This window comes from Tenrec ecaudatus, chromosome 3 (genome assembly GCF_050624435.1).
Source record: "Tenrec ecaudatus isolate mTenEca1 chromosome 3, mTenEca1.hap1, whole genome shotgun sequence".
Classification (NCBI taxonomy): Eukaryota; Metazoa; Chordata; class Mammalia; order Afrosoricida; family Tenrecidae; genus Tenrec; species Tenrec ecaudatus.
The window spans coordinates 60,500,000-60,519,207 of record NC_134532.1 but is presented as its reverse complement, the minus strand read 5'-3'; the positions used below and the strand labels follow the sequence as shown (position 1 = coordinate 60,519,207).

The 19,208-nt window shown below is 46.9% G+C and overlaps 1 protein-coding gene across 4 annotated transcripts in view; it reads left to right on the top strand.

Annotated features, from left to right (window-relative positions):
- TMEM131L (transmembrane 131 like) overlaps positions 1–19,208 on the top strand; it is a 182,111-nt gene that overhangs the window by 140,452 nt on the left and 22,451 nt on the right. For 2 of the 4 annotated variants that reach the window (XM_075543674.1, XM_075543673.1), the window contains exons 20-26: positions 623–750; positions 3,838–3,992; positions 6,081–6,267; positions 6,826–7,011; positions 7,651–7,800; positions 8,132–8,748; positions 15,043–15,194. In XM_075543674.1, coding sequence (XP_075399789.1) covers positions 623–750; positions 3,838–3,992; positions 6,081–6,267; positions 6,826–7,011; positions 7,651–7,800; positions 8,132–8,748; positions 15,043–15,194 — 1,575 coding nt within the window. The remainder of the gene's footprint in view (positions 1–622; positions 751–3,837; positions 3,993–6,080; positions 6,268–6,825; positions 7,012–7,650; positions 7,801–8,131; positions 8,749–15,042; positions 15,195–19,208) is intronic. The other 2 variants (XM_075543676.1, XM_075543675.1) reach the window with 1 other exon arrangement.

The following is a 19,208-nucleotide window of genomic DNA, read 5'->3' as shown; positions in this document are numbered from 1 at the left end:
TGTTAATAAGATCGCTTAATAAAACATCCAAATAAAGTTGTGGACTCTCAAAAAGAGAAAGTAAGGTTTTGAAAATGCTCAGCCTCTGTTTTTCTTTTGATGATAGTGCTTGGCATATAAGAACCCCTTAAAAACACCTATGACCATTTTACAACCCAAAGCCATTGATAATCCATGCTGTAAGTATCAGGCAGTGTTCCTCCCCTCACGAAGTTCATGGTTCTGGTGGGAAAGAATCACATTGACACCAGTTCTCTCTCATCTTGGAAGTGCTGGCGGTACTTGACCAGTAAAACACAATCAAACATTGAACACACAGGAGCGATGATCGGAACAGCTTTGTTGCTCTAAAAGATCAGCGACTTGCTTGTCGTGATAAGGAGCTAGAAGCAGCACTGAAATGAGCCTTTACCAAAAGGAGAAAGGCCTTCGATGAAATGGACGGCCACGGTGGCCGCCACAGTGGGTTCAGAGGACATTGTGAGATGGCGCGGACGGGCAGTATTTCCCTCTGTTGTGCATAGGGTCGCTCTGGGTTACTGCTGACTGGACAGCTCTATATGTATCTAACACAGACGACACTTCCTTACAGGACGTAACTGTGTTTACTACGAATTTGCAGGGTATGCGTTCTGAGGTATCCCGGTTGGGCATCCTGCACATAAGCCTGCGGCCCTTGGAGAAGAGAAGGGTGGGTGTCGTGTTCACCCCAGCAGACTACGGAAAAGTAGCCTCTCTCATACTAATCAGGTAAGTGGGCTGTGGTTGCAGGTTATTCTGCTTCTGTCTCACTCCCTGTTTCAATCTCTTCTGCCCCAGAATGTGTAACCTTTAGCTACTAAAACTGAAAACAAAACTAGTTGCTGTCCCATCTGGCCCACTTCACGGCTGTGCCGCGTGCGACAGAATAGAGCTGCTGAGTGAGGTTTGTGGGGCTGTAATGTGCATGGAAGCAGATGGCCAGGGTGGCTGCGAACGGCCAACGTCTCTCAGAAGCTGAAGACTTGAACTGCGTTGCCTCTTGGCTGCCACAGTCGGGTCTCTTCTCTCACCCATGGACTCACCGGAGCAGGAGAGGGTGACGGAGAAGGCAGCCCTCTTGCACCTCATCACTTAACCCCCTCCGCCTCGTAGGGACTGACTCCTCTCGTACCTGGTTAATATGTTTCATTTCAAACCTGCCCTTCTGTTGAGTTCAGTGATAAACTAGTAAGTTCATCTCAGGTTAAAGTATCCCAGACATGGAAAATGGAGTCTGGATTCCTTGTAGCAGTTAATTTATTTTTGGTGGTTTCTTTACTAGTAAAACCCAAACCGTGCTTACTGCCATTGAGAGGCTTCTGACGGATTGTGACTCTATGTAGCAGGCACATGTTTTCTCCAAGGGCCATTTGCATGTTTTATGCCACAGTCAACTATTTAATTCACTCACCCCTAATGCCGTGGCTGGGACTGCTGCTCCCTGGTGAGGTGGGTGATGTCAACTGATACAGTGATTTTTCAGGCCTCAGATTCCGTAGGAGAAAGATGGGTCTTTCTGCTCCTAGAAAAGAGTTACAATCTCAGGAACCCACAGTTGCAGTTCCACCCTGTCCTAGAGGGTTGCTTTGAGTTGGCATGGCTTCAGTGACAGTGAGTTTGTTTTTTTCTACAGCCTGTGGGTTGGATGTTCCCTACCTACCCCTGTTGTATAGGGACTGAGTTAGACCGGGTTGACCAGAGAAACAAATCCAGGGACACTCATGTGTAAGAGAGAGCTTTGTATCAAAGAGCAATTGTAAATTGAGAAAACATCCCAGTCCAGTTTAGATCAAGTTTCTAAGTCCGATACTAGTCCATAATTCTCTCTCTAGACGGACAGTCAGGTGCAATGATCCAAAATGCAAGAAGATCACAGGCCCGTGGGTGCAATGTCTCAGCGCTGGCATGGGTCCCCTCGTGACTCTTCCAGCTCCCCCTCAAGTGCTGCTCTTCAACAGGAAGGGGAAACAGAGAGAGAGCTCTTCCGGGTCTCAGCATGTCTCTGCGGGGCTTGTCAACAGGAAGACCAGGGCCGAGAAAGAGGAAGTCCCCACCATCCTCTGGGGAAGGCCTCTGACTGACCGTGACCTGACTGACAGGCTAGACTCCAGCCCTGCCCTTGTTTATCAGCAACGACCACCAAGGCTTTGCAAGACTGCGTGTCGCTCTTCATGGGAACCTTCGCTTTCTCTCTCACGCTGGCCGGCGTTTTGGTTCCTTTTTTAAGAACTCATGTCAAAGTTTACCTCGTTAATGAAGGAACCAGTAAGATGTTAAAACGGGTGGAAATGAGACGCTAAAGATAGACTTAAGATAGGCCCTTGAGAATGCTGAAAAGAATTTGCTAGTAAATGCAGAATTGATCAGAATCCACAAAGCATACCGTGTAACCGGGCGAAAATCGCATGTCTGTGTATACAGGTCGTTGCTGTGGTCGTCAGTGTTGTCTCTGTGCAGAGTTGTCCCCTAGTTAAAAGACGACGACAGGCGTAGACCAGAGAGCTTCCAAACCTCTTCGTCCAGTGGCGTGTTCCCGTTTCAGTCTTCTACGATACTTTTCTGACAACAGGAAAACCTCTCTTCCTATAAATCTTCCTGTTGCCTTCCGTACCATTGGAATGTCTGCTTACAACGCTGCCATGTGACCCAGCAGATACCAGACTCACGTTATCAGCTGCCATCTCAGACCTGATTAAGCGATCAGTGAGGATGATCAGCTCGCACCGTCAGTTAGACCCTGCGAAATGTTGGCCTTGGGAAGGCCCAGAGCAGTGGTTCCCAACCTTCCTTTCACACAGGCCCTCGTGTAGTGGTGAACCCCAACCATAACATTATTTTTGGTGCTACTTTATAGCTGTCATTTTGCTACTGTTATGAATCGGGTGGAGCAAATCCCAAGGAAAAGGTACCTGGCACGTATTCCTTGTCAGGTACTGTGAAAGCAACTTACTACTTTCTGTAGTAAAAATATTCACTCAAGAAGGGCAGTTAGTAACCTACAAGAATTGGTGACTGATGAAGTGAACCGGTCACCCTTATGACTTGTGATGGAGATTTGGAGCAGAGGCCTTCCCACCCTTAAAATTATATCGAGTCCAACCCACTTCCTGGCAGTTTGGGGTAAGTTTTGGAGGAGAGGTGCAAGTAGGTAGAGAGGCTTGTGGGAGGCTGGTAGGAGAGCAGGGAGCAGGCAAGCCTGAGGAGTACACAGCTGGGTTTCTTGGTTAGCCAGAAGGTTCTACGACAGTTCGTTCCACACGTCTGTTTCCTCGCTTCCCTCTTAATGTCCCTTTCTCTAGCTTTCCCTTCTAGCGCCCTTTCCCCCCTTCCTTTTGTATTGGATAGAACCCTCCTTTCCAACTTCTCTTCAGGGGACAAATAATGGCAATCTGCTTCTGCAGAGATTATAGCTCCAGAAGCCAAAAAATAAAGTTTATTTAGAAAGCGGGGAATGTTTAGTTAATGGTTGCACGCAGCATGATGGATGCAGGTGATAGCTATTGCATTGGCAAATGTGAGATAGATTTCTGCAACAGAACAATAAAAACCAGGTCTGCGTCCTCTGTCCCTGGTTAGAGGGTAAAGATCGTGTCTCTGACTCCTTTGCCCAAGCAGCTTCCGTTCCTTGGGGATGTGCCCTACCTCCTAGGATTGGCCACACTTTAATTGATTGATTTTTAATCAGCTGTTTTTAATTTTGAAGATGTCTTTGCTAACTAAGAATAGGTATGTTAGCCCGTGCATATCCTGTGATTATTGGAATACCTTTTTTTGTGTGTCCCCCTTTTTTGTGTGTGTGTCCCCCTTTCCCTATAGGAATAACTTGACCATTATCGACATGGTTGGTGTGGAAGGGTTTGGAGCGAAGGAGCTGCTGAGAGTGGGTGGAAGACTTCCTGGTGCTGGAGGCTCCCTCCGGTTCAAGGTGCCCGAGTCCACACTGATGGACTGCCGGCGACGTGAGTCTAGACGTGGGTACTCTCCTGGGAACGTCTTGGTGCTGAAGCGAAGGGCAGGAAGACCCTAGAGCTTTGTTATAAATTGTAAAACCAGGAAAAGATGTTCGGACTCAGGCTGGTGCTCTCTAGAGCAGGTGTCCTCAAACTATGACCCGCGGGCCACATGCAGCCCCCCGATGACATTTATCCGGCCCCCCGGATGTTTTTGCCCCTTTTTGCTTTTTACTTCAAAATAAGGTATGTGCAGTGTGCATAGGAATTTGTTCATAGTGTTTTTATAAACTATAGTCTGGCCCTCCAATGGGGTTGAGGGACAGTGAACTGGCCCCCTGTTTAAAAAGTTTGAGGACCCCAGCCCTAGAGATCAGAGCAATAACTTTACTTGTTTAACCCAATTAAAACAATAGACTATGGGGAGGGAAAACATAATTGGTAAATTGCTAGTATCAACCAGAAAACCTGCACCCACTGCTGTGGAGGTGATTGAGACCCCCGGCAGCCCGTGCAGGATGCTGAGGCTGTGGATCCTTACAGCGGCACGGGCCGCGTCTTTGTCCCACGGAGCAGCTTAGCAATCCAGTGCTTAATCAACAGCACCACCAGGCTCCTTTAATTGCCAGTGTAATAATAAATACTTAAAGAGAAATAATGCGGAGCAATGCCTTTGGTGTCAGTTTCCTAGGCTGTCACGGAAACTGAGGGTTACATGTGTGCTGACGGAGAGAGTTCGTAGCGATGGGCCCGGTGTGTCTGCTGCGCACCCCAGTGCCGTAGCCACAGCACGGAGAACGGACAGGTGGAGCCCACCATGCGACTTCCTAAGCTCGCTTGATTTTTAACGAGCTTAAGTTCAAGCAGCCAGGTCTCGCTAGCGGCTACTGTGTCTGACAGAGACTTCATCCCACAGTTCAATGTCCCACTGGAAATTTCTCGATGCTGCACGCATTTAAGTGGCGGGCCTTTACAACGTCCCGCCCCAAAGTAGTTACCGTAGTTGGGGTTAGTTTCGGTATCTTCTCTGGAACAAAGCCCCCAAACACTAGATGGAAGTGTTTGGGGTGACTTCTGGCTTGTTTGCCTGGTGTTCCTCTTGGTGCCAGGAGAACACTGAAAGTGCTCTCGGGTAACCGCACGTGGTGTAGGACAAGAGCGGGCGGTGAGACTGCTTGGCACAGTCAGCACGTGCTGATGTGTGTCCTTGTTCTGTGTGTGTGGCGGTGGGGCGAGGGACACTGCGCTCATGAGGGAGAGCTGCCTTTGAGAAGGGGATCCGGCTGGTTCCATGCACCAGTTCAGAGCTGACCCCAAAATGCAGAGGCAGGGAATACTGCGAAATCTATACAACAAAATATATTTTTTTTAGCTTTCTAAATTGTGTAGCTTTTTTTAAAACTCTGTGAGTAAAATGCGGGGCCGCGCGTTCGTGCAAGGGCTTACCTACTTGGTGGCATCGCAGCGCAGCATGAGTTGAACTGCCTGTCCAGCTGGTGGGTGGGTGCTGTTGCTTTTAACTCATAGCCACCCATCTGATCGAGTGGAACTGCCTCTTAGGGGTGCTTTGTAATCTTTTTACAAAGCAGATTGCCAGGCCTTTCCTCCGTGGATCCTCTGGAGAGGGTTCCAGCCACTCACCCTTCTGTCAACAGCCAAGCGCTTACCTGTTTACATCACCGGGGTTCCTTTGTGCGTTTGGTCGATGAGCTGGGTTTGCATGCACACCCTGGCCCAATGTGCGTTGAGGACCGGCCACGAGCTCGTAAGCCAGCCAGTGGGGATGTAAGCGCAAGCCCATGGTAAGGCCAAGTGAACCGGCTTTTGAGAAGAGGCAGCATTAGCTTTTCTTAAGTGCAAGGCCACAGAGGAGACCTGGATGGCTACTTTTGGCACGGAGGCAGAGCATTTCGCTTGACAACTGAAGTATTTCTTAGTGTGTTCTGGCTGGATAACTGAATCTATTCGAAATTAGGCAGAAATCATACCCTGAAAACCTGACTGCCCCCTTCCACACCCCCTTACATTTCAGGCTGATTTAATACATGGAGATTTGAAAACCAATTCCACTGCTTTTGTATACTAAATGTTTATTTTTGTCCCCACTAGAACTGAAAGACAGCAAGCAAATTTTATCTGTTACAAAGAACTTTAAAGTGGAGAACATCGGACCTCTTCCTGTTACCGTGTCATCGCTGAAGATTAATGGGTATAATTGTCAGGGGTATGGCTTCGAAGTGCTGGATTGTCATCAGTTTTCCCTGGATCCCAACTCCTCCCGGGACATCAGCATTGTGTAAGTGTCAGGGTTCACTTTTGGGATGTGCAGACTACTGTAGGGGAGAAAAGACCCGCTCTCCTTTGATACGATCTTTTTATGTAGTTATGTAAAGGGTCACTAGTGGCGCAGTGGGTTAAGTGCTGGGCTCCTGACCACTGGTTCAGACCCACCAGACGAGGTTCTGTAAAGATTTACAATTGTGGAAACCCTAAGGAACAGTTGTATTTTCTATCCTATATAGGGTTATTGCGAGTCGGAATTGACTCAATGGCAGTGAGTTTGGTGGCAGGATTTAAGAGCCCAGTGGGGCAGTGAGAGTTAACTGTTAACTGCAGGGTTAGCAGTTCAAGCCCACCAGCTGCTCCTCTCATAAAGACGAACCATCTTGAAAGCCCTGATTCTTCCCTGTGCCGTGGAGGGCTGCTGTGGGGCAGAATGAACAATGCCACGGTGGCTTTGGTTTTCTGTGTGGATGCGGTGGAGGTCAGAAACTTGGCTGTCACTATGGTGACCTGGTTTCATGACGACAGTGGAAACAGTCGCGGTGAATGAAGATGCGTCTCTGGTTGTTAGGTTTACTCCAGACTTCACCTCTTCCTGGGTCATCCGGGAGCTGACCCTGGTGACTGCTGCCCACCTGGAATTTCACTTCACTCTCAACGTGACCCTCCCGCACCACCTGTTGCCCTTGTGCGCAGACGTGGTTCCCGGGCCCAGCTGGGAGGAGTCATTCTGGAGGCTCACCGTGTTCTTTGTCGGGTAAGCCCCACCCCTCTCCCTCCACGTTCTCCTCCACTCCTCCCTCACCACCGGGTAGAGGTGTCATCTGGCTGGTTGTGTGAGATGCTTGTGGCTCAGTCTGTTCAAAGCATGTGAATCGAGTGGCATTTATTTCTATCGCTTGCAAGAGATGTAGGCAGACTAGTAACAAAGCGATTTAAAGTCAGAGCAAACGACCTGTAAGAGAGATTCGTGCAACAAGTGTTAGCAGACAATCATGGTCCTTTAGGTCCCCCTGTGCTCACTGGCGATTGGCGGATGCGGTCCAGTCTCCTGCGCGAGCACCGCACCTGGGCCGTTTGGGATAAGGAGAATCAGAGGAGCCTTTCAAAGTGGTTCGGTCCTGACAACATTTTTTTTTTAAGTCTGTCGAAAATCTGTAAAGAACACAGTTTTAGGACACGTTTAAAAACCTTTCAGAGTTGTTGGCAAAAATAAAATACCCAATACAAAACAAAAAAGTTGTTGGCCGTGATGGTAGCACACAGCGTACGGAATTTTCGTGCCCGATCTTTAGCCGTTGCACATCCATTGTTTTCTGCTCCTCGGTAGTGGGATTAGTCTCTGCGTTGCCAGTAAGAGCCATGCAGTACTGAACCTTGTCGCTTACTTCCCCAGTTTGTCCCTGATGGGGGTGATCTTAATAGCCTTCCAGCAAGCCCAGTACATTCTGATGGAATTTATGAAGTCAAAGCAGAGGCAAAATGCTAGCCCTTCTTCACAGCAAAACAACAGTCCGGTGGATGCAATCAGCCCCCTTCCTCACAAGTAAGCGTCCCACAGTGTGGAGGGAGGTGTGCTTTTGTTTTGGTTTGTTTTTTTTGCTGTTGTTTCACTTTTCATATATTCAATCTCTGGTTATTTAAGCTTTTATCGTACAGTAGTACACATTGTGTCACTCTTATTCCCAGCAGGATTTGCTTCAGCTGGTCATTGTGTGAACAGCTATAGCACTCCTTCCATTGGAAGACATTTTTGCGTGTACACATGTAGATGCATGGTGCCCCGTGGGCAGCAAAGCCCTTCCCATACGCGGACCCGAGGGCTGCCCCGTTCTGTGGTTTGCCAACATGTTATGTGTTTCTCTCCTTAACTGCAGAAGCAACTGCAAGAATTTCCTCGCTGTCTATGGCCCTGCTGAGAAAGGCCGGGCCAGAAGCTGCCTTCCTGGAAGCGCTCCTCACAGCAGGATCCAGAATGCTGCCAAGCGGAGCCCAGCAACCTACGGCCATTCTCAGAAGAAGCACAAGTGCTCAGTGTCTTACAGTAAACACAAAGCCAGCGCGCCTCCCGCCAGCACGGCCGCTGAGGACAGACAGACTTCCGCTCCCGGCAGCTCCCTGTCTGCAGCGAAGGAGGACGTCTGCACTGACGTGGCGGCCGAGAACTGGGTGCCCCTCAAATACACAAGCGGCATAAATGCCAGCCTGCAGAAGAACCTCGCCCTCCCCCCAAACCTGTTGACGAAAGAAGAAAACACACTGCAAAGCACAGTGGTGGCCAGCGATGCTTCTTCAGAATGCAGTATGAAGGAGGCAGTACAGACATGTATGTTTCCTAAGGAAACTGACCCTAAAACTTTAGAAACGGGAGCTGAGCTCAAGGAGCGTGAGCTATGCCCTGTGAAGGCCTCTAAGAAAGTACCTGAAAATTACCTGCCAAGGAACTCACCTCAGCACCACTCAGACTTGCCAGAGATTCCCAGGAAAAATAATGGTAATCTTTTTATTCCCCTCCCCTGTTGGTCCCCTGTCCATTTTTAATGGGATTTCTTCTAGTTTTAAAACCGAGTGTTCACCCAGGAGGCTGTAGCTGAGGCGCACGTGGTGAAATGCGATTTCTAGTCTAAGGTAAGGCACCAGCTCTTTGGAGGGTCGTGGTGAAGGTGTTTTAATTATAATTTAGGACCTAATGTTGAGCAGAACTTGGTATCGAGTTTTATTATTGGAGAATATGGATGCTTCCTCGTTATCCTTTATTTTAGCATTTCAGACTGCTTGCCAAAATGAATCAGTCCACGAACTGTCCCTGAATAAGCAAAACATCAGCCACTCTGGGTAACAGATGCCACTGCCTTACGTGGCCTGGCCCAAGGTCTTCTGTTAGTTTTGTCCCTTGGTTGAGGGCAAATAGGGGTTCTCGTAATGAAAACGTAAGTAACACTGGACTTGGAAGATAGATGCTCTACATGTGAGATTTCCATTAGACTTACACTGAGTTCTCTGGTTGCCAGCATAAGCCACATACACTTGTGTAGAAGCCGAGTTTTTCAGCACATTTTTAATGCCGTCTTTGTGGTAAAATTAGGTGCCTCGGCTGAGCTTCAGGTGGGCTGATACTCGAGTGTGTATGCTGACTGCTTAGCTGCTGTCCCTCCTGATTATTTGCATGCATTTGTTTCTGTTAAAGCCACACTGCTCATACTCTTCGATCTGGAAAACTCAGTCTCCACTGGCCTTATTTGGAGCACTTAAGTATAGCATCACATCTTTCACTCCTTGGTATGGAGAGCGGATGCAGAAACAGCGTTGGGTTGGCTGGCTCTCAGGAGTGTTTACACGTGGAGCAGGAAGCCACGCTGAGCTTTAGGGGTTCCGTGTGAGTCAGAGGTGGTGTGGGCGGCTGCACGGTGCTCGAGTGCACCCCTTCCCATCGGTCTGCACTCTTGCTCCTGGCATGGGCGGGACTTGTGTCTGCAGTGTGACATGTCTGCTGTGTCCTCTACCTGGGATAGTGCCACCGGCCCAGATCTCCATATAAAGTCCCAGTGTGACTTCTCCCCAGGTAATTTATGGCAGGGGAGGGGGCGTTGGGCGCCTCTTCTTGTATTTCCTCCCCAGATACTCTGTGGAAGGGTGGCGTGGAGTGAGCCCTAGTAAGCTTTTCCAGTCTGTATAGGTGAGCCTTTAGGCTTGACCACAGCATTTAAGAGACGGTGGCTTTTCACAGACTTTTAACATTTTAGCTCTTTGAGGGCCTCATCCTCTATAACTGCTTTTTCCTGTGTCCATTTGGTCCATCAGATGTCTGGGTGTGCCTGCAGACCCTCGGGGGCGGGTTGGGGATGCGGGCGGGACTGCCCGCCACGTCACCGTGCTTGGAAATGGACGAGCTGCCTCGCGTGGCTCAGAGGATAAGAATTTGTGTTTCCACTGCGGTTAATCGCCAGGCTCCGGATGATGCGCCCAACTTGAGCAGAACGCTGGTTGCCCCAGCCTGTGCCATCCCGGTGATTGGCCTGCCCTGTAGTGGAGGTTTAAAGCCAACGGTCGAGTCCAGGCAACCTTGTGATGCCACTTCCCCGAGGGTGGCCAGTTTAATGAGGGGATGCAAAAGAGGTGTGCCTTTCCCCGGTAGGTGGTTAAAAACCTGCCAGGGTCTCTCCTTCTTGTGCAGATTACAGCTGGGCAAGGCAAAAACCAAAAGCTATCGACCAACCCTCCCTGCCATCGCGTCGATGCAGACGTCCTGGGACCGAGGAGCATCGTCTCCTTGCATTTAGTAGACACCTGGTGACCCCCCAACCATCGGAAATCTGTGTTTTCTGATGGTCTTAGGCGACCCCTGTGAAAGGATCGTTTGACCCCCAAAAGGGGTCACAACCCCCAGGTTGAGACCCGCTGGGCTAGCGGGTCTAGAACACTGGGGTTCGCAGCTCTGGGTGCCCCCAACCCTCTGCCCACCTGGAGCTCCTTACGAATAGGCTTAGAATGATTTAAAGGCACAGGATCGTTCCACTGCGGGTCTGTTTTTGTTTCTGTCTTGCTGATCCTGGCGTGGGCGGGAGGGGGGCGTGGGGGCCGATGTTAAGTAGTGCCAGAGTGATGGCTGACTGGATCTCGAGTGAGAATGGATGAAAGGCCTGTGACTTTCCATCGTGCTGACAACAGCCGACGCGGAGCCCAAGCTGCCGTGTAGGTTTCACCGTGTGCTCTCCTGCGCTGTGTTCTAAGACGATTTTGAAGATGCTAAATGATTGTGGAGCTTTTTCCCCCACGTTCCTGTCATCAGTTTAAAATGTTTGTGTAACTTAAGGATTTGAAAATAAGTAAGTGTAGTGGGAACAAATGTAAGGATTGAGAAAAGTAGGGAAAGGTCATTGTAGTTTGAAGGTAGCATTTAGATTTTTTTAAAGTAATATTGCGTTGAAAATTTTTCAACAAATTTTAAAGAAAATCGAGGTAAACATTGGCAGGTGGATTGCAGCCCAGTGAGTAACCACAAGGTCACAATAATAAGGTAAGCAAATCAACAAAAATAAGACCAAAGGGCAGCATGTACCCACGGGCAAAGTTGAGAGGTTTGAAAAAGGAAGGATGGAGCTGGAGACCCAGGGAGGCAAGGAGGTACGTGATGGTTCATTGTGGAGACTGCGATCCAGGAGTTGAATCAGCAAGTCCACCGTCCCCTTACCTCCTGGTATGGCTACTTTCAATATTGGTCCTGAGGGGTTTCTCTGTCCTGATTCCCTGTGTTTCCAGCTCTTATCTGTACCCATGTACATGCTCTGGTCTAGCTGGATTTGTAAGGTAGAATTAGGGTCATGATAGTGGGGGGAAGGAAGCATTAAAGAACTAGAGGAAAGCTGTATGTTTCATCATTGCTATACTGCACCCTGACTGGCTCATATCCTCCCTGAGACCCTTCTGTAAGGGGATGTCCAGTTGCCTACAGTTGGGCTTTGGGTTTCCACTTTGCATCCCCCCTCATTCACAATGATATGATTTTTTATCAGGCTCTTTGATGCCTGATACCTGATTCTATTGACACCTCATGATCACACAGGCTAGCGTGCTTCTTCCATGTAGACTTTGTTGCTTCCCAGCTAGATGGCCGCTTGTTTGTTTATCTTCAAGCCTTTAAGATTCCAGACACTATATCTTTTGATAGCTGGGCACCATCAGCTTCCTTCACCACATTTGCTTATGCACCTGCTTTGTCTTCAGTGACTGTGTCGAGAAGGTGAGCATCATGGGAAGCCAGTTTAATAGAACAAAGTGTTCTTGCATTGAGGGTGTGCTTGAGTAGAGGCTTAATGTCCATCTGCTTCCTTAATGCTAAACCTATAAATACATGTACAGAAATCTATTCCCCATTGTAATATACAAATATATTTATGTATGTACATGCCTGTATTTAGAACTCTATAAATGCCCTTTACCTCTTAGTTCTTTTCTCTATTTCCTTTTACCTTCCTCTAGGCCTGCTATCATGCTCAGCCTTCATTTGGGTTTCAATAATTCCTCTTGGTTACATTGCCCTTGATCAAGCCCAACCAGGCCTCCTACACCCTCCTCAACTGTTCCCTTGTCCCGGGGTTTGTGAACACCCACTTCTTTACCCCTGCCTCCTCTTCTCCCATGTCCCTCTCCCCCAATCATTGGTCCCATTGTTTTCTCCTTCAGATTGTTTATCCCATCTATCTTATTTAGATAGACCTGTAGAGATAATAATATACACAAAAACAAGACAGAGCAAGACAAAGCAACAAAAGAAAAGAAAACCAATGACATGAAAAAGAAAAGCCTGTAAATAGTTCAAGATCTGTTTGTTGACCTTTAGGGGTATTTTCTGGTTGAGTCTGATGGGGTGCTGCGTTAGAGAGATAAAACTAGGTTGCTGATAATTATATATATATTTATAAAGATAGTTATATAACACAATAAATGAACTGTTAAATTATAAACAGATTGATATATAATACAAGAAATGAACAGGTAAATTATAAAGCAGTTCAAATGGCTCAGTGCGACTCACTCCTGTGATAGAGTTGTGAGACACTAGCAGTCCTTCGAGTCTTGAGAGCCGCCAGGTAGTCCTCTGTAGAGAGAGAGAGAGAGAGAGAGAGAGAGAGAGCTAGGCTATCCCAGCACAGGCAGCAAACAGCAAGGCAGGTCACCAACTGTCAGTCCCCAGCTCCGGAGATGAACATTCCAATCGTGTGGGCTTAAAGGACCTCAACTTACAGTGACACAGTCCACAGGCTAGGCATCCGACAGGTAGTGTGCCCTTTAAATTGAGGAAAAGACCAAGCAAGGCAGCTGCACACTGGTCCGATGAGTAAAGAGTGAGAGACAAGGAAGGAGAGGCTCTTGAATCATCGGACCAGTGTGCAGCTCTCTGCCCTTCAATTAATCCCACTGTGTTTATCAGCCAGGCTGGTAAACTATGAAATGGTATGACATCAGTACTAGCTCCCCAATAAGATGCTTTGAATCTTATCAAGCAATAAGTTGAATCGTATCAAGCAAGACGATGGCTAAAGACAAACCTGTCAGAGAGGAATAGCCAGCAGATTATGTCATTGCTTTCTGCTTAGGGTCATGAAAAGGGTCACTGTCTCTTTAATTTGCTTATACACACAGCCTCATAGGACTAGCTCGTTACAGGAGTAGAGAGCCTCTTTCTTTGAGGAGTGGCTGGCTAGTGGTTCTGAACTGCTAACCGTGGCGTTTGTAGCTCAGCTTGTCACCCATGGCGCACCCGGGCTCCCTAGCCTCTAACTGGGGACATCTAAACAATGCAGGGTGATGCTCGACTATCTATCCGAGGAGGGTGGAAATGCCTGAGCGCTTCCTTAATTGCCTTTGATTCATATTCTGTACAAACTGGACATTTAAAGTTCTCTCTTGTTAAAGGAAGCATTGCGTAGTGATCAAAGATGCCTTGCCTCTGGGTAAGACTTTGGCCGGTCTATTCATTAAAATATCCCAAGCTGATTATGCTATGCAAATCATTTCATCTTTGCTGTGCTAGGTGGATAGCAGAGATCCTCACATGCCCTGCTTCTTTCTAAACCTCGAAAAGTTAAAAGGTGGTGTGCGCCCTTTGCTTGCCCGGTACTTTTATAGGCTCTCAGATTTGTATCAAGTTCTGTGACCACGTGTCCATGTGAAAGGTGACGTGTTTTCTTTGCGTTTGGTGTGCTTTGTGAGGGAGGGCCTTCTTGTCCGTCATGTAGTCCACTGGAGCAGGCAGCTTGCTTTGTACGAATGATTCACTATGTGGTAATCCACCTAAATAGGCCCAGATCTCAAAGGGATTGTTAGGGAGCTTTGGTTAAGGGGGCAAGAAGGAAATATTTTTTAAAAACTTTGCTCCTCGAATGAAAAGACTGACTAGTTATTTATTGTGGGGCTGAGGTTGATTTGATTTTATTGTGAGGTAAGGGGTGGAAAAAGTTCCCCTAAGGAATGAACTCTCCAGAAGTGCAGTGGGGGCAGCGGGCATGTTTCAAGAAGGGCATCTCTGTCCACATCCACGTCTGTCGGGGCGTCACAGAGCCGTCATCTCGAGAGGTTAGGCACTGGGGGACTGAATGTAGGGGTAGGCCTTCACCACGTTTTTCACTGCCCTCTGGAGCTGACACTTTGCATGTTTGGTGGTGATCTCTTCACTTATAAAGAACAGAACTTGAGAATCTGGCAGCTCAGCTTTAAGAGCATTGATCAGAAAACTAAGACTGTGGCCCAGCCACCACCCCTGGGCCTCTTTTAAAGACTATTTGTAGAACTCTTGTTTTTAAAGACAAAGCATCTTATTGGGGAGCTAGCACTGATGCCATGCCGTTTCACAGTTGAAGCGTATCAAGCAGTATGGGACACTTGCTGCCGCTTCAGTTCCAAAGCATTTTCTTCCTCTGGAACAGCCCCCGCCACCCTGTACCCCCCAGGATCCCCTATTCTGCTTGCTGCCCCCGTAGGTCTGTCAAACCTGGGTTTCACAGACTGAAAAACAGAAGCATTTAGCAGAAATTCAGGAGAGTCACACCAATGACCCTCTGCAGATAAACTCCCAATATGAACAAACAAAAAAATATTTTTTTTAATTTTGAAATGTAGAACTGTTCATTACAGAGCATTCCCACCTATAGACAATCAATTTTCAGGGCACTGCAGAGGTCAAAGACAATCCTTTGGTCTAAACCTTGTTACAGCAAAGTATTGATTGTTTTGTCATAGGAATTCAAAGGGAAATAATTAGCTAGCTTTTTTTTTTTTTTTTGTCAAGGGAGTAACCAGCAAGTGCCGGTGAAGAATGAAGCAGACCACTGTGAACTTCTGAGAAAGCAGAGTGAGGCGAAGGCGCCCTCAGAGAAGAAGACTCACAGAGCATCTAAGTACGAAGTGTGTCCTGAGAGACAGGATGGGCCTTCCGCCGAGGTCTGTATGCACTCCACTCTGCGGCTCTCGGGCCAGCTATCTGTACAGTAACAGAGTGAGTGGGTGTGTGTGTGTCTGTGTGTGTGTCTCGTACTTTTCAAGAGCACAGTTATGGTGCATTCTAATCTTATGTTCATGTGTTTGTGCAGAAAACAAAATTTCTGTATTTTCTATTCCCAAACTGAACTCCGTGCCATGGAGTCCATTCCAGCACATAGCGAGCGGATAGGAAAGCAGAAGGGCCCCTGTGGGCTTCCAAGACTGGCACGCTTTATAGCAGCGGTTCTCAACCTGTGGGTCATGACCCCTTTGGGGGTCAAACGACCCTTTCACAGGGGTTGCCCAATTCATAACAGTAGCAAAATGACAGTGATGAAGTAGCAACAAAAATAATCTTATGGTTGGGGGGGTCACCACACATGAGGAACTGTATGAAAGGGTCTCGGTGTTAGGAAGGTTGAGAACCACTGCTTTACAGGAATGGAAAGCTTTGTCTCTATTGGAGTGGCTGGTGGTTTTGAACTGCTTACCTTGCGGTTAGCAGCCCAATTTATAACCACTAAACAAATGGGGATTTACTCTCAAGAGAAGCCGTTCTAAAGTAAAAAGCGTTGCCTCTTGGGTATATTAAAGATGGAAGAGTAAAGGGACATTAAGCCACTTACTTCTCTCTCTACTTGACACCCAGGACTTGTTTCTTACGGCATGGTCTTGAGTTGAAAGAAGCCCAAATCCACAGGCAAGGGATGTCTTTGGCTGGGGGAGGAGTGGACTGTAGTTAGGGAGCTGTGACAGAGTCCCAGAAGTGAGAGCAGGTTCCAGATGCCCCAGCAGAGGTGGCAGGCAGTCCCTGCTAGTCCTTGACTTTTCCTGCAGTGCCCTCTGGTGTCCAGAGAGCAGAACCTTGCCCTGGAGGGCTAGCTTATAAGGAAAAATCCAGCGGGTCCTAGATCAGTGGTTCTCCACCTTCCTAATGCTGTGGCAGTTCCTCATGTTGTGGTGACCCCCCAACCATAACGTTATTGTCATTGCTACTTCATAATTGTAATGTAACTATCTGTCTGATATGCAGGACATATTTTCATTGTTACAAATTGAACATAATTAAAGCATAGTGATTAATCACAAGACAATATGTGGTTATAGATTATGAAATATGTATGGGTTTTCCAATAGCCTTAGGCGACCCACCCCCACCCCCAAAGGGGTTGCTGCCGTAGATAAAGATGTGAAAGTCATTTTGGATCATTCCTTTGTGACTTTGTGGCTTGCATGTTAGCAGAAACACAAAGATCAAAAATGATTTAAAAAACCAAAACCCCTTCTAATTATGTAATAAAATTTTAATAAAAATGAATGAAGTAAATAGAGCCTTCAAAAAATAAGTGAGGATCCCAGTAAAGAAAAACATATCCCAGACCCGTAGGACACTCGAAGGGAACTTCACACTGTAGAACATGAATTCAGTAAAGTAAGAGCTTTCAACAGCAAATGAATAACTAGGGTAGGCCTAAAAGATGATGTAAATAAAGCTGAGGAGGTAAATGAAAATCCAAATGATGTTCTATATGAAATTGAACTATTGACACAAAGAAAAGATTTATGGGACAGTGAAAGATAAGACCATCCCACACAGGGATAAGGACTGCCCAGCTCTGGGATCAGCACTTGTGGGACGGAAGAGCCAATCCTGTCTTCACAACAGTTTAAAAGTTATTCAAGAGCCATAAATACAGTTTTATGGAGGTTTTTTGTTTGTGAACTATTTATTGTTAATTGGGTAAAGGTTTACAGCGCAGATCATCAGTCTTTACATTCAACAACTCCCACATGTTTTGTTTCGTCTAATGTGTTGCAGTTCTCTCAGTGTGCCATCTCTGATTATTGTTCCCACATAGACCTCTCTGGGGTTCAGTTCTAGACAGGAAGTCCAGAGTCTTCAAGGGTTTTACCAGTTGACATCTAACCAGTTAAGCTTGGCAGTTTTTGTTTTATTAATGATTTTGACTTCTAATCCACATTTTTCTCCTATATCTAGAACTTTATAATGTGATTCTTTTCAGAGCAGTTAATGGTAGTAGCTAGGCATAACTTAGATAGTCTGGTTTTAAGGTTGTGGACATTGCTGTTTGGGTAGTCTATTGATGCACTGGATAATTATTTCCATGTGTCTTTCAATCTTCTTTATCTTTATTAATTTAATCATTATTTTGGGCTCACATAACTCTTATCACAATCCTTACATAGATCCATATGTCAAGCACATTTGTACATTTGTTGCCATCATCATTCTCAAAACATTTGCTTTCTACTTGAGCCCTTGGTATCAGCTCCTCATTTTTTCCCCTCCCTCCTCGCTCCTCACCTCCCTCATGAACCCTTGATAATTTATAGATTTTATTATTTTTTCTTGTCTTACACTGCCCAACATCTCCCTTCACCCACTTTTCTGTTGCCCACCCCTCACGGAGGAGGTTAAATGCAGACCCTGGTAATTCGTCCTCCCTTTCTACCCCACCCTCCATCCATCCTCCCGGTATCACTACTCTCAGCACTGGTCCTGAGGGATCATCTGTCCTGGATTCCCTGTGTTTTCAGCTCTTATCTGTACCAGTGTACATCCTCTTGTCTAGCCAGATTTGTAAGGTAGAATTGGGATCATGATAGTGGGGTGGGGTGGGGATGGAGAAAGCATTAAAGAACTAGAGGAAAGTTGTATATTTTATCGTTGCTACACTGTACCCTGACTGGCTTATCTCCTCCCCACGACCCTTCTGTAAGGGGATGTCCTATTGCCTACAGTTGGTTCTTGGGTCCCCAGTCTGCACTTCCCCTCATTCACAATTATTTGTTTTTTTGTTCTTTGATACCTGATCCCTTCGACACCTTGTGATCACACATGCTGTGGTTTGCTTCTTCCATGTGGACTTTGTTGCTTCTGAACTAGATGGCCGCTTGTTTACCTTCAAGCCTTTAAGACCCCAGATATATCTTTTCTTAGGTGGGCACCATCAGCTTTCTTCACCACATTTGCTTATGCATCCTCTTTGTCTTCAGCGATCCCTTTGGGAAGGTGAGCATCTTGGAATGCCAGTTTAATAGAACAAAGTGTTCTTGCATTGAGGGAGTACTTGAGTGGAGGCCCAAAGTTCATTTGGTACCTTAGTGCTAAACCTATAAATATATGCACATAGATCTATTTCCCCATCCTCATATATAAATATATTTACATATGTACATGCTTTTAAACCTCTATAAATGTCCTTTGCCTCCTAGCTATTTCCTCTATTTCTTTTTACTTTGCTCTTGTCCCACTGTCATGTTCAGCCTTCATTAGGGTTTCAGTAATTCCTCTCAGTTACATTACCCTTAGTCATGTCCTACCAGGCCTCCTGCACTCTCCTCACCACCGATTTGGATCACTTGCTGTTCCCTTGTCCCTGAGTTTGTTAACACCACTTCCTTTTCTCCCCACCGTCCCCCTCCCATGTCCCCCTGGAACCATTGGTCCCTGTTGTTTTCTCCTCCAGATTGTTCATCTAGCCTATCTTATTTAGACAAACCTGTGGAGATAATAACATACACAAAAACAAGACAGAACAAAACCAAGCAATAAAAGAAAACAAAACAACAACAACAAAAAGCCAATGACCAAAACAAAACACAAAAACAAGAAAGAAAAGCTTGTAGTTAGTTGAAGGACTGTTTGTTAGTGTTTCGGAGTGTTTTCCGGTCAAGTCTGATGGGGTGCAAAGCCCTGGCCCCAAAGTCTATTTTTGATATTCCCTGGGGACTTCGTTGCTCTGCTCCCCTGGCTGTTCTGTTGCACACCCTCAGTGTTTTGCCTCCGTGTGGTGGGATCAGATCAGTCAGAATTCCAACACTGCCTCCATTGTTGTCCCCTGTAGGGCTATGGCTCAATGAGGGATGCCGTATGGTCTTCTGTATGGCTTGGCTGCTCTGAGTGGGTTGGTGGGGCAGGATGTGCTCCACTCTCTCTCCCTCCCCCTTCAT